We start from the raw sequence: 15,423 nt of genomic DNA on the forward strand, positions 1-15,423 counted from the left end.
AGAAGAACTGTACAAAAAGATCTTCATGACCCAGGTAATCATGATGGTGTGATCATTCACACTCAGCTAGAGCCAGATGTCCTGGAATGTGAATTCAAGTGGCCTTAGGAAGCATCACTATGAACAAAGTTAGTGGAGGTAATGGAATTCTGGTTAAGCTATTTCAAATCCTAAAAGATGATGCTGTGAAAGTGCTGCACTCAATATGTCACCAAATTTGGAAAACTCAGCAGTGGTCACAGGACTGGAAAAGGTCAGTTTTCATTCCGATCCCTAAGAAAGGTAATGCCAAAGAATACTCAAACTACCACACAATTGCACTCATCTCACACGCTAGTAAAGTAATGCTCAAAATTCTCTAAGCCAGGCTTCAGCAATATGTGAACTGTGAACTTCCAGATGTTCAAGCTGGTTTTAGAAAAGGCAGAGGAACCAGAGATCAAATTGCCAACATCTGTTGGGTCATCAGAAAAGCAAGAGAGTTTCAGGAAAACATCTATTTCTGCTTTATTGACTACACCAAAGCCTTTGACTGTGTGGATCACTTATAAACTGTGGAAAATTCTTCAGGAGATGGGAATACTGGAACACCTGATCTGCCCCTTGAGAAACCTGTATGCAGGTCAGGAAGCAACAGTTAGAACTGGACATGGAACAACAGGCTGGTTCCTAATAGAGAAAGGAGTACGTCAAGGCTGTATATTGTCACCCTGCTTATTTAACTTATATGCAGAATACATCATGAGAAGCACTGGGCTGGAGGAAGCACAAGCTGGAATCAAGATTGCTGGGAGAAATATCAATAACCTCAGATATGCAGATGACACCACCCTTATGGCAGAAAGTGAAGAAGAATTAAAGAACCTCTTGACAAAAGTGAAAGAGGAGAGTGAAAAAGTAAAGCTCAACATTCAGAAAACTAAGATCATAGCATCCAGTCCCATCACTTCATGGCAAATAGATGGGGGAACAGTGGAAACAGTGGCTGAATTTATTTTGGGGGTTCCAAAATCACTGCAGATGGTGATTGCAGCCATGAAACTGAAAGACGTTTACTCCTTGGAAGGAAAGTTATGACCAACCTAGATAGCATATTAAAAAGCAGAGACATTACTTTGTCCACAAAGGTACATCTAGTCAAGGCTATGGTTTTTCCAGTGGTCATGTATGGATGTGAGAGTTGGACTATAAAGAAAGCTGAGCCCCTAAGAATTGATGCTTTTGAACTGTGGTGTTGGAGAAAACTCTTGAGAGTCCCTTGGACTGCAAGGAGATCGAACCAGTCCATTCTAAAGGAAACCAGTCCTGAATGTTCATTGGAAGGTCTGATGTTGAAGCTGAAACTCCAGTACTTTGGCCACCTGATGGGAAGAACTGGCTCACTTGAAAAGACCCTGATGCTGGGAAAGATTGAAGGGAGGAGGACAAGGGAATGACAAAGGATGAGATGGTTGAATGGCATCGCTGACTCAATGGACATGAGTTTGAATAAACTCTGGGAGCTGGTGATGGACACGGAGGCCTGGCGTGCTGCAGTCCATGGGGTTACAAAGAGTCAGACACGACTGAGCAACTGAACTGAACTGAAGGAGAATGGGCAATGGGGCTGCTAAATGGGGCTGAACTGAAGGATAAGGGGCAATGGGGCTGCTAAAACACTAACACAATTGGTATCAAAGTGATGAATTTAGACACTGCCACACTTCTCTTCAGACTGATTCAGGGGATTTATTTGGGTAGAACTTAAAGCAGGTTACTTTAACTACTGTGAAGAATCCAGGCACAATAGACAGACTTGAGGCACATTGAGAAGTTAGCATAGGGAGAGAGAGAACATGGGCTGTGATGTCAGCTGCCTCTGGACTCCTGGCTTAGTGTTTGGTGACCTTGATTTGAGCACACTTACCCTCTCTACACCTCATCTAAGTCATCTAAGTCACTCAGCTTTTCTGGCAGGGTCATTGCAAGGATTAAATGAATGACGTTTGTAAAGAGTTTGGCATGGATAGATTCCCTGATACTCAGTTGGTAAAGAATACACCTGCAATGCCGGAGACCCTAGTCTGATTCCTGGATGGGGAAGATCCCCTGGAAAAGGGATAGGCTACCCACTCCAGTATTCTCAGGCTTCTTTTGTGGCTCAGCTGGTAAAGAACCTGCCTGCAATGCAGAAGACCTGTGTTTGATCCCTGGGTTGGGAAGATCCCTGAAGAAGGGAAAGGCTACTCACTCCACTATTCTGGCCTGGAGAATTCCATGGACTCTACAGTCCATGGGGTCCCAAAGAGTTGGACACAACTGAGTGACTTTCACTTTCACTTTTTGGCATGGATGCATACTCATTAAATACTGTTCCTTTTGTTTTGCCTTTCTCTCAGGAAAAGTATTGATGAATTTTTAAAATAAATCACATAGTTGACTACATTTTGATGGTACAAATATATGGTCTAAATGAGAAAACAAATTCAACAAAAACCTACCCAGTTCGAAGTGATCTGTTAAATATCCCAATCAAAGATAGAACTGACAGCATAACAGCAAAGAAGACCATTCCCAATAAAAGTCCAATGTCTTGTTTCCTGTTGTCTGAAAGGAAAGAAAAATAATTTTAGCTATAATTTCCATCTTGGCTACCTGATGTGAAGAACCAACTCATTGGAAAAGACCCTGATGCTAGGAAAGATTGAAGGCAGGAGGAGAAGGGGGCGACAGAGGGTAAGATGGTTGGATGACATCATTGACTCAATGGACACGAGTTTGAGCAGACTCCTGGAGATGGTGAGGGACAGGGAGGCCTGGCATGCTGCAGTCCGTGAGGTCACAAAGAGTCAGACACGACTGAACAGAAACATGTGATACCAGAATCACTGTTCTCTCTGTTCTGCTCCAAGTGAAGGTCATTGATCTCAAAGGAAACAGGAAGAAGAAATAAAATTAACCTTTACCTTGGGCTGTAAAGTGACTGCCATTCCAAACTGCACAACAATGTCTTTGTTTGAGAAGATTGGGTTGCATGGACCTGAGGCCAGTGGGTTTCCAGAATTGAGTCTCTGGCAAATGTGGTCAGTGTTAGACATTCTTTATGAGTTTGTGCTTGCATATTTTATATTAAAAAAAGCGTAGTGATGAACCTCATTTGGTTTGTCTGACACAAGTGAGAATTCCCAATTGCATGTGACAGAGGCTAAAGCTGGCCACAATCACAACTGAGGTTTTTTTTTTTTGGTTTGTTTAACCTTTTGTACAAGACAGAAGTTATGTACAGTTTGTCACCATTCTTCAAAATTTACTGTTCATAAATTTCTTCCTGCTGAAAAAGGGCACTCTACTTAGAGCGAAATTTTGCTCTATAAGAGCGAAATTCAAATTGTCATATATTTTGCACTAATATTTTATTTTAGAAACAATGCTTCTTTTGAATTTTGAAGTAGAAGTAATCACCTGAAATCTTTAAATAAATAATATATTCAACATGTGTTACCTGCCAGGCTCATCACATTTTCTCCCTGCTGCTGCTGCTGCTAAGGCGCTTCAGTCATGTCCGACCCTGTGTGACCCCATAGACGGCAGCCCACCAGGCTTCGCCGTCCCTGGAATTCTCTAGGCAAGAACACTGGAGTGGGTTGCCATTTCCTTCTCCAATGCAGGAAAGTGAAAAGTGAAAGTGAAGTCGCTCAGTCATGTCCAACTCTTAGCGACCCCATGGACTGCAGCCCACCAGGCTCCTCCATCCATGGGATTTTCCAGGCAAGAATATAAGAGTGGGTTGCCATTGCCTTCTCCGCATTTTCTCCCTAGTACATGAAAAACCCTATCTTCTGTTTTCAAATGTAGACTGTAATTGAGACATGATTTGTCACATGGGAGTTGTATCTAAGCCATGCTGTGTATTGTCTCCTTCCATCTTCCTTCCTCCCATTGACAAATGTTTATCAGATACTTACTACGTGACAGGCACTGAATTGGCCCTACCCTAGTTGTTTCCCAGCTGCACCTAACATACACCTGGGGGTCTCCAGGCTGTCCAGCCCCTCTGCTAAAGCCAGCTGGTGGGCTGGGGTCAATGTGGCTTAGTTCACGCCTAGTCCCTGTGGGGTCTGCAGTTAGTGTTTTCCTAGGACTGAAATACTATTGCTGAGAATTTCAAGCCACTAATGGGAGGACTGACTGCCAGATATTAGAGCCTAGAAGATGATGGAGAATCCCTAAGTTAACATGGGATCAGGTAAAGGGGTGTGAGGAGTAGAGCAGAGTGACCAAAAGTACAAGCCAAGATACCTGGGTTCCAATTAGATGCTGCCATTTATCAGCTCTGTAACCTCAGAGCATAATAATGAACTTGCCAAAGCTCAAGTTTCCTCTTCTATAAAATGATATCTACCTAATAGAGCAGCCATGAATTCCTAGCCTCCACAGTTCCCACAGCAATATCAAGGTGCTGATCTGTGTGCTAAGTCACTGCTAAGTCACGTCAGTCGTGTCCGACTCTGTGCGACCCCATAGATGGCAGCCCACCAGGCTGCCCCGTCCCTGGGATTCTCCAGGCAAGAACACTGGAGTGGGTTGCCATTTCCTTCTCCAATGCATGAAAGTGAAAAGTGAAAGTGAAGTCACTCAGTCGTGTCTGACTCTTAGCGACCCCATGGATTGCAGCCTACTAGGCTCCTCCATCCATGGGATTTTCCAGGCAAGAGTACTGGAGTGGGGTGCCATTGCCTTCTCCGCTGATCTGTGTAGGCATCTGTAATTAGGGATATTTACTGAACCTAAGCCCTTGGTTCATAATTGATTAACATAATACAAAATTTAGAGTACCCTTACATTGCTTCATCTTTATAACGCTTACTACCACCTTATTTTTCTTGTTTTGTTTGTTGTCTACCTCCCCCCAACACACATTCATCTATGTAGAAAAGAAACTTCATGAAGACAGGGGCTTTGTTTGTCTTTTTCACTGCTGATTCCCCAGTACTCAAAATAGTGACTGGCACATAGAATATGTGCCTGGCGACACAGAATATTTTTGAATAAATAAACAAAAGTCCAAAGAACATCAATATCACCTGCAAAAGTTTTTATACTATATCTGCCAGATTTCTATGCAAAGACATAAATGCTACACAACCTGATCTCATATCTTTTTATGCCTAAAACATTTTGGTTTGCTTATCAATGGCAAATACCCAGTCATACTAACAAATAAAATGAAAGCTGGTTTGTGTAAGAGAAGGAGCACAATAGACTTCAGGATTTGAAAAATCCGATTTGAATTTTAGTCCAAACAAGTTCCTCAGTGTCTCTGAGTTCCAGTTTTCCCAACTATAAAACAGACTCAACGTTTAGCTCAAGAAGTTATTTTGAAGATTGAAAAAGATGAAGTACATGAAACTTTTAGCACATGGTAAACACTTAAATAATGATATTTTTTAGGAAGAATTTTTGAGGTCTTGAGGCCCAGCACCAATTGAGATGAACATGTTTCTAATCCAGAGCAAACGCTGGCAGAATCTTCTTAAAACACTCCTTAAATTCAATTTTAAGCATATTTTTATTGGTTATTTTCCTATGTAAATCATGTGGCATATCTTACCAGAAGTAAGGTGTTTTTTAAAAATGGAAGCAATTAGAAGTCCAGAATTCTGAGTTTCATGTTGGAATGATTTCATTGTGACCTGAGGACCTTAAACAAAAAGAAAATAGTGTCAGCTTTTCATTCTTTGCATTCAGGTTACCCAGTTTCCTGAGAGTCTCTTTACATGTTTGGAGATTAATAAAGTAAACCAGTAACTTTAATAGACTGGAAAGATGGAGTAAAAGCCTTCTAGTGTGTGTGTCTTTTCTTCCTTTTATTAAATTGGATAAATCCCAAAGGAGGAAACATTCAAAGGACGATAAAAACTACCTGGAGTTTGTAAGATTTCAAGATGTGTCCACTCATTTCATGAGACTTCTAGGCAACAAATACCAAGGAGCTTTATTTCATTCACTGAGCCAGAAGAAAACGCACAACTGGTCCCTACTTGATTCCTTCCAATAGGTGATGCAATAAGGTTTAGATTTCCTTAAGCACCTCCAAGATGTGACACTTTTGCTTGCATAATCTTCAAGATGCTGTTGGCAAACAGCATCTTGGCTCCATATAAGAAGCCCAGTTTTAATAATAGCAAATGAAGAAACAGACAAAAGATTAATCTCAAAAGCATACAAGCAACTCCTGCAGCTCAATTCCAGAAAAATAAATGACCCAATCAAAAAATGGGCCAAAGATCTAGAAAGACATTTCTCCAAAGAAGACATACAGATGGCTAACAAACACATGAAAAGATGCTCAACATCACTCATTATCAGAGAAATGCAAATCAAAACCTCAGTGAGGTACCATTATACACCAGTCAGAATGGCTGCTATCCAAAAGTCTACAAGCAATAAATGCTGGAGAGGGTGTGGAGGAAAGGGAACCCTCTTACACTGTTGGTGGGAATGCAAACTAGTACAGCTGCTATGGAGAACAGTGTGGAAATTCCTTAAAAAACTGGAAATAGAACTACCATATGACCCAGCAATCCCACTCCTGGGCATACACACCAAGGAAACCAGATCTGAAAGAGACACGTGCACTCCAATGTTCATCACAGCACTGTTTATAATAGCCAGGACATGGAAGCAACCTAGATGCCCATCAGCAGACGAATGGAAAAGGAAGTTGTGGTACATATACACTATGGAGTATTACTCAGTCATTAAAAAGAATTTATTTGAATCAGTTCTAATGAGATGGATGAAACTGGAGCCCATTATACAGAGTGAAGTAAGCCAGAAAGATAAAGACCAATACAGTATACTAATGCATATATATGGAATTTTAAAAGATGGTAATGATAACCCTATATGCAAAACAGAAAAAGAGACACAGATGTACAGAACAGACTTTTAGACTCTGTGGGAGAAGGCAAGGGTGGGATGTTCTGAGAGAATAGCATTGAAACAAGTATACTATCAAGGATGAAACAGATCACCAGCCCAGTCTAGATGCATGAGACAAGTGCTCAGGGCTGGTGCACTGGGAAGACCCAGAGGGATGGGATGGAGAGGGAGGCGGGAGGGGGGATCGGGAAGGGGAACACATGTAAATCCATGGCTGATTCATGTCAATGTATGGCAAAAACCATTACAATATTATAAAATAATTAGCCTCCAACTAATAAAAATAAATGGGGGAAAAAAAAAGAAGCCCAGTTTTGATTAGCAGACACTTTGAGGTTGTAACATAAGGGTGGAATGCTATTAATGACTTCCCTCTGCTCCTTCCCTGCTGTCAAGGATCCTGGCCAGCCCTGTCTACTCATAAAGACTCTCAGAACACTGCTAATGAAGCTTCTGACCAGGGTGGGGTCATCTAGCTTCCTTGATAGCTAACTCATTTTCAGTCTGAACTCAAAGAGTCCTGGAACTTCCTCACCTACCTCCTCCCTCCTGATAATTAAAAGCTGCCTGAGGTGATTTCAAGGGCATGATTCTCCCAGCTGATGGAGGATGTTCCTGAAAGTGGTTCTAAGCTCTGAATCCCCAAGATGATCTCAAACCCTGTGTATTCAGTCATTCTGATTTTAGTGTTCAAATTCTTCTTTTAAAAGAATTACAGTGGGGGTCAGGGAGAGATCACAACTTGAGATGCCTTAACTGCTACAGGGATATCACAGGCTTTTATAACAAGCTTTGTGGCTGGGGCAACTCTCTTTGACAAAAATATCACAGAGTTCCAATAAAAAATGTCCCTATGGGTCTTTGGAAATGATTATAAAAGGCTCATCTGGTTGCAAACACAGGCTCAACTGAAGAGGAGTCTTCTAAGAACCATGGGTAGGGAATTTTAGGAGATGAAAACATCAGAAAAGCCAAAAGTTCTTCCTTGTGTTTTTATCTTGCTTCTCCACAGCAAGAGGGAAATGTTTCACTCTGAACTGTGCATGCTGTATGCTCAGTTGCTTCCGTCGTGTCTGACTCTGTGCGATCCTATGGACTGTAGCCCGCCAGGCTCCTCTGTCCATTGGATTCTCCAGGCAAGAACACTGGAGTAGATTGACGTGTCCTCCTGCAGGTGATCTTCCCAACCGAAGGATCGAACTGTCATCTTTTTATGTCTCCTGCATCGGCAGGTGGGTTCTTTACCACTGGTGCCACTTGGGAGGCCCTACTCTGAATTGTGACAAATCAGAAACCCTTTCGGACTCCTCAGTGTTTCTGTAAATCTCTTTTTTCCCCGAGTGTGTGATTCCATCACCAGTGGCCAACAGCCAAGATTATTCATCTAATTTTAAGAAAAATATTACATTAAAATGTAATACAACTTTCAGTTTGGAAGAATCATAGGTTTATAGCATATGTTGCTGGATTATTTTTTTCTCACTTTTATTATTTTTGAATTAGCATTTTATTTAAAAATAATATATAGTGTTGTTAGCTTTTAAACACAGGTTAATATAATTCTGTTGCATAAACTATAGGTGGTTATTTGGCAATGAAACATCAGTTATTAATTTGCATCACATAAAAATAATTTTCATATCTGACTAGGGCTTTATTAGCCCTAATAGAGAAGAAAAATAATATCCTTTAGAGTCTTTTGTTATCTTAATTTCAAATTGACCAGGTTAGATTAATGAAGCTATTTAAAAGAGGTGCTTAGTTGTGAGAAGGTAATTTCATAAAGAATCAGGTATCTGAAGTAAGACAATTTATAAGCAAAATTGTCAGAGAAGAAATGGAGTCAGTGATAAAAATTTTTAAGCATGGGACTAAAATGAAGCCATGTAGACTATATTCTTCACGGCATACTGCCACCAAGTGGCTAGGTCATTTCTTTTTAAATCACACGTAATATTTTTCATTATAAAAGCAATAACTATAAAAAGAGAAAATAATTTTAAAAGAAAAATAAAACAGAAGGGAAAAAAAAGCCCTAACCCCATCCCCTTAATCCACTTTTCATGACTAAAAACATTGTTTATATCAACTCTAATGATCAGTGTATTGCCTAAACCGCTAGAAAAAATCTCACAGTATTTTTGTTATTTGTTTAATGTCTGTGGTATTGTCTGTAAAGAGACATTTCTGTCTCTGCAGCATAATATTAAATTATGCTTATTACTCAGCACATATTTGAGTAAACTCAGAAACCCCAAATCATCTCTAATTTGGTAAGAGTTTTTATATAATTTATACACACTGACATTGGACACTAGAGTTAGTCTTAACAGAAGGGAACGTGTTTATAGGGAGTCTAGAATTTTTTTTTTAAAGATGCAGTTTCTTATTCTTGGACAAAACTAGAAGCATAACTGCATTCTTTGGTCCACTGAATACCAGCTTAATTTAATCAGATCTACTCAAAAGGAATTCACTTTTGCAATAATGTATTCCATCTGTGTCTTATGGGTAATGTCAAACTAGTCTCCTCAGCCTTTTCCTCCACGTCTACCATGGGGCAAAATGTGTTTTGTTATTCTTTTAAAGTGATGATTTATTGAGTACTAATTACTTTCCAGATAGTGTACTAGACTTTACATGCTTTCTCATTTAATCCTTATAACAACCCAATCAGGTAGATAATACTGATGTCCTCATTTAAAGATGAGGCAACAAAAGCATAATAAGGATAAATGACATGTCCAAAGTCACCTAGGCAGCGATCCAAGAGTAAAAATTCCTACCTGGTTCTGGCATGTGATTTATGCTGGTCGCTGGCTCCATTAATTAACAATTTCCCTTTTCTACCAGGATGGCTGCAGGTGGGGCAGCTGAGCCAGCCCAGCAAGCAGAGCTCCCCCGTTGATACTTAGCCGTTGCCCCTGGGAGCTGGCCAGTGTGTTAGAGCTGCCTGGCCTTGTAGGCCTCAGGACCCATCTCAATGGCCTATGGTTGGACTAACCCACTGAGCACTGATTCTTAGACTCTTCCAGCCTTGAGTTATTTTCTTCTGAATATCAACTATTTTATACAAGCTATGGTGGCTCAAACGGTAAAGAATCTGCCTGCAATGTAGGAGCTGCTGCTGCTGCTGCTAAGTCGCTGCAGTCATGTCCAACTCTGCGACCCCATAGACGGCAGTCCACCAGGCTCCCCGGTCCCTGGGATTCTCCAGGCAAGAACGCTGGAGTAGGTTGCTGTTTCCTTCTCCAGTGTTTGAAAGTGAAAAGTGAGAGTGAAGTCGCTCAGTCTTGTCCGACTCTTAGCGACCCCATGGACTGCAGCTTACCAGGCTCCTCCATCCATGGGATTTTCCAGGCTAGAGTACTGGAGTGGATTGCCATTTCCTTCTCTGGCAATGCAGGAGACCCAGGTTTAATTCCTGAGTCAGGAAGATCCCCTGGAGAAGGGAATGGCCTCCAGTATTCTTGCCTAGAGAATTCGATGGACTGGGGAGCCTGGAGGCCCACAGTCCAAGTGGTTGCAAAGAGTCGGACACGAATCAGCAAGTAACATACACACATGCTAACTATAGGATGCTTGAAAAAGATAGAAGAGTATGAAAAATAAAATACAATTTTGTATTTGTTCAAAAACTAGAAACAATCATTTTTTTATATCTGTTAATAGTCTTTGGTGTATATCTATGCCCTGGTGGAGATCATGGTCTTTACTAAATGTTGTGTCTGGGTTTTTTTTATTCAATACTACATCATGAACATTTAAAAGTTTTATCAAAACTTGTTCACAATCAAACTACTGGCAATTAAATATTTCATCATGTTTATACTGTGTTTATTCTATCACTCTCCCATTGGGAAACCGTATAGCTTGGTGATTTCAAATAACAGCTTTGGATTTAGATGAAACTGTTCAAATCCTGGCTCCATCACCTGAAGTTGCATGGCCCTGGGCAAATTGCTTAACTGCTTTGTGACCCAGTTTCTTCATTTGTCAAATTAGATAATAATAATAATGCTTCATTGTGAGGTTTAATGAGATAGTTCATACAAAGTGCTTAGTACCATGGCTTATACAAATTAAAAGCTTAGTAAGCATTAGCTATTGCTATTATTGGACTTTTAGATTGTTTCCAAATTCTTATTTTATAATTAGCTTTTAAATAAATTTTGTGCATCAGACTTTTTGTATCTCTACTTATTTCTTAAGGCTAGATTTCTAAAAGGGGAATTGTTAGGCCAAAGGGCCTAGATATTTTTAAGGCACCTTTATTTTTGTCCTTACCAGTCTTGGTGTTAGAGCCACACTAACCAAGACCTGCATCTTAGAGCTTTGACCAGAGCTGACATAGGGCCCTTTCTAGACCTTTCCTTCCAAAGTTTCTAGGTAGTTTAGTAAGAGAAGTCATACTTAGGTGTGTTTTTCAAGTTAGTGAAGGTTTTTTTCCCGTTTTGTTTTTCTTAAAACATAAGTATCTCCTTTTGATTTCTTTCTTTTTATTCTCCTTATTCTAATATTCTCAACTGTTTCACAGCATTTACATGCTATCTTCCTAGGCCAGTTTAGTTTTATGGTTGGAATTCAACATTATTTGGGCCAAGGGTAAAGATTTGACTATAGTCCATGTCACATGGCAAAGAAAAAGACAGTAGGCAGAACTATCAAATAGGCACCAGAAGCGCTGGGCAGAGAAAAGGATACGTCAGAATAAACTCTTTACCACGCCTTGAAAAACAAGTCGAACAATGAATCATTTCATGAGTTACCATGTCATCCTCGTATATTAAGGATAGGAGGTCATGCCTAGACATATTCAAGGGATTATCTTCATGCTTATATTCCCTACATTTGAGGGAGAAGAAGGTAAGAAATCTGTGTATGGCAGTCGTATCATTAAAGAGAAAGGTTAAGAGAAGGAAAAGGTAAGAAACGGTAGCCACCTAGACATTTTCTTGAGTGATATGAATCTAACAGAGGTGAGGATCTGATATCAAAGTGTATCAAACTCTGTGTGCAAGCATGGACAACTTCCAATTTTACCTAGTGGTTCAGGATTCTTCAAAGGTGCAGCCTGGCTATCAAGCCCAGCATGTACCTGTTCCTTAGTCTGAACAGTCTAGTGGACATTTGCCATTTTTCAGTTGCCCAGCTGCAGGACCTACTTCTTTGTGGGCATCCTAGAGGAAGTAGGAGGCAGGTAGGGTTTCCCACTGTGGTAGCCTCAGTGGAGCAGAGAAACCCTCTGCCTACCCCATCCCACCCCCTCCCTGGCCAGCAAGTAGCTGCAAGCAGATGACCTGAGCCTCACTCATCAGATGCCCTTCTCCCCCACTCACATAGAACACACGGCTCCAGGAAATCACTTATAATCCAATATAGATGCATCAGCTGTGCCCAGAGTCTGGTAACAGCAGCGCCAGTGGAGTGTCTGGGGCGCAGGGAAGCAGTGGCAGTGAGCACAGTGCCAGGTGCAGAGTCCTCATAAGTGTCTTCCCAGGCTGAGATTTGGCTGTGTTTCTGGCCGCCCCCATCCCTGGGATCCTATCTGTGACCATTTTAACAGCCTTTCTACTACTTTCCAGCTGTCGTTCCAATAATTAATTCCTTTTCTGCTTCAGAAAACCAGATTTTATTTCTTTTGCTTACACCCAATCACAATGAAAAATTCTGTAGTGGGTAAACATTGCAATTTTTGGTAGTGGGTGGTTAGGTGAGGAGACATGGAAGGACAAATATTGACCCCACAAAGATGTCCATGCTCTAATCCTCGGAATTTGTGGATAAATTACCTTATATGGCAAAAGGGATTTGAGATGGGGAGATCATCCTATATTCAGGAGTGAAATATCAAGGGTCTTTATAAGGAGACAGGAGGGTCAGAGTCCGAGAAAGAGATTGGCAGATGCTATGCTTCTGATTTTGAAGATGAAAAATGGGACTGCAAGCCAAGAAATGCAGACAGCCTCTAGAATCTGGAAAATGCACCGAAACTGACTCTGAGAGCCTTCAGAAGGAGCATAGTCCTGCCAGGTCCTTGGTTTTGGTGCAGTGGCGCTTATTGTGGGTTGCTGACCTCCAGAACTACTAGAAAATACATTTGCATTGTTTTAAGTTACTGAATTTATTCTAACTTTTAATAGAAGTGATAGGAAACTAACACAGGAGGTTATGACTTCCTCATGGAAAAGCATAATCTTTAGTCTCAATTATTTGATTGCAGACCTCAGAGAGATTGTGAAACTCTTATGAATTGTTCTTTATTCTACAAAACCCTGGTGGTATACTAGGGACTGGACCCAAAAAAGATTAAATAAATCCAGATGAAGGATCTAAAATGATCAGTATTAAAAAAATAAAATGATCAGTATTTCAAAGAATATTGTGTATATACGTTTAACCCAGTTTAGTAACCACAAACCCACAAATTTATAATCCATCTTAATATGAATGAATCAGAAATCTCTTAATTACAAATAACAGAATTTTTGCAAAGTACACTCTGTGTGCCACTTCTAATTTGCTTTATATTTATTATCACCTTTATTTGGTTCCATTGATATAGCATTTGTTTTTTCTTTTTGAGCCACTAAAATCCTGAAAAATTAATGAGAATCTTTGAGTCACGGTAATACAACCAGTGGTATTTTGTGAGAACAAAGTACAATGTGGTTTAATATCTTGCTTATACTTGCCCTCCTCTGGAGAATCTCCCAAAAAAGAAAAAAAAAGACTATGATTTCTCTGGGAAACTTTTCTACTGCAAGTTGTAATTCAAGCAAATTAATTAGTCATTGTCTTCCCTTAGGCCTCTGACTTGTCATTAAAGGGATTAGAGGGCCTGTACCTTTCCTTCATGACAAAAGGATCTGTATTACAACAGAACTGAAAAACATTCCTGCCTAGAAGTCCTCTTCTCACATTTTTTCACATTTCCTTCTCCAGGGGATCTTTAAGACCCAGGGATTGAACCCAGGTCTCCTGCATTGCGGGCAGACGCTTTAACCTCTGAGCCACCAGGGACCCTTTTTCACATCAGTAGGAGTCAAATTAGGAAATTCATGTTCATATTTTCGGTGTTGGTTTTCTGTGCCAACAAACTATCTTTTCCCTTTTGTTGCTATTTCTGCACTGCTTAATGACTCCAGAAATTGCTGCAGTGACTATCTGGGTTGGTGGTCTAGAAGCTCCAGTTTCAGCAGCCCTTGGAAGTTTTCAGTGCCTTTGTTGAAACCGCATATCCAGAGGCAGAGAGGGTCTAGGCCGAGGGGGTAATGTGGAACATGAGGGTTCTCTGGAGCCATAGTCCTGCATCCTATGCTTCTTGAGATCCTGGGGTACTCAGGGACTGAGGAAGTGGTGAGCAGGAGGAAAAGGAGACAGAGGTGGAACCAGGTAATACTAGAGAGAATGGCCTGAGATTCTCATGTACCCACCCTTTTTTGCCCCCCAAAACCATGTTACAAAGGCAATAGCTTGGACAATCAGTTCTGACCCTTTTTGTCCACATTTCTGGCCCACATCCTTCATGACACTTCTCCCTTTTAAAGGGTGTGTCCAACATCCTGAACACTGGTTTTTACACTGCACAAATACCACTTGGTAGATGCTGCAGAAATACCACTTAATAGATGCTGAGCAATTGTTTTTTAACTGGTACCCAAGCATTTCTAATGCAGGTGATCCTCTGAGAAGCACTGCTTTCAAGACATTTTACTGAACCAAGTTCCAGCTGGAAAAACACACTGTGAATTTTCCTGTGGTGCCTTGTCTTGGGCAAGGTCACCTTTTCTACCTGTACTTTGTCTTTGTCTCAGACTGCCCTATCCTATCCCAAGGTTCCTATGATTTCATTCTCATCACTTTAACACAACCTGCTTCCATATCTGGTATTCATGCCAAAGTGGAAACAGTTGATAGCATCTTATGGTTCCCTCTTCTCTCACGTATCTGCATTTCGTAACAAACATTAAAAGAATTAAAAGAAGTTCAGTTGGCATATTAGCTAATGTGTAGGGGAAGATTTGGTTAGGTGATCCAGAGGAGGCTAACAAGGGAGCATCTGAGGTCTCTTAGGAAGGAGACCAGCAGAACTACAGAGTGAGTGCTGGAATCCTGCAGCCTGACTCATGCCCAGGTCTACCATTTACCAGCTTTATAATATTCAGTAAACTGCTTAACCTCCTTGAGCCTCATCCTCCTCTGTACAATTAGAATAACAGTTTTATTGGGCTGTGGTGTTGAGTAAAATTCTTATCACAGTGCCCAACACATAATAAGCATCCAATAAATGTTAGCTGTATTATTTATTATCCTGAAGTCACCTGGATTCAGCCACTGAATTAGCCTCTTGTTATTATACCAGGATAGAAACATACTAGTCTCTAATACAGAGAAATTTGTCCCATAAAGTCCCAAAGTATATTCTGAGGTTGACTTATTTTTTTTCTTTTTTAGTCCCCTCTTATCATTGTCCATGGTTTTGCTTTCCTCAGTCTG

At 40.7% G+C, this 15,423-nt stretch overlaps 1 protein-coding gene across 1 annotated transcript in view; it reads right to left on the bottom strand.

Annotated features, from left to right (window-relative positions):
* IL23R (interleukin 23 receptor) overlaps positions 1–15,423 on the bottom strand; it is a 64,410-nt gene that overhangs the window by 6,391 nt on the left and 42,596 nt on the right. Inside the window, exons 7-8 of the mRNA XM_065928516.1 lie at positions 5,591–5,680; positions 2,481–2,586 (exon numbers count right to left, since the gene is read on the bottom strand). Coding sequence (XP_065784588.1) covers positions 2,481–2,586; positions 5,591–5,680 — 196 coding nt within the window. The remainder of the gene's footprint in view (positions 1–2,480; positions 2,587–5,590; positions 5,681–15,423) is intronic.

The sequence above is a fragment of the Muntiacus reevesi genome, chromosome 1, assembly GCF_963930625.1.
Source record: "Muntiacus reevesi chromosome 1, mMunRee1.1, whole genome shotgun sequence".
NCBI lineage: Eukaryota > Metazoa > Chordata > Mammalia > Artiodactyla > Cervidae > Muntiacus > Muntiacus reevesi.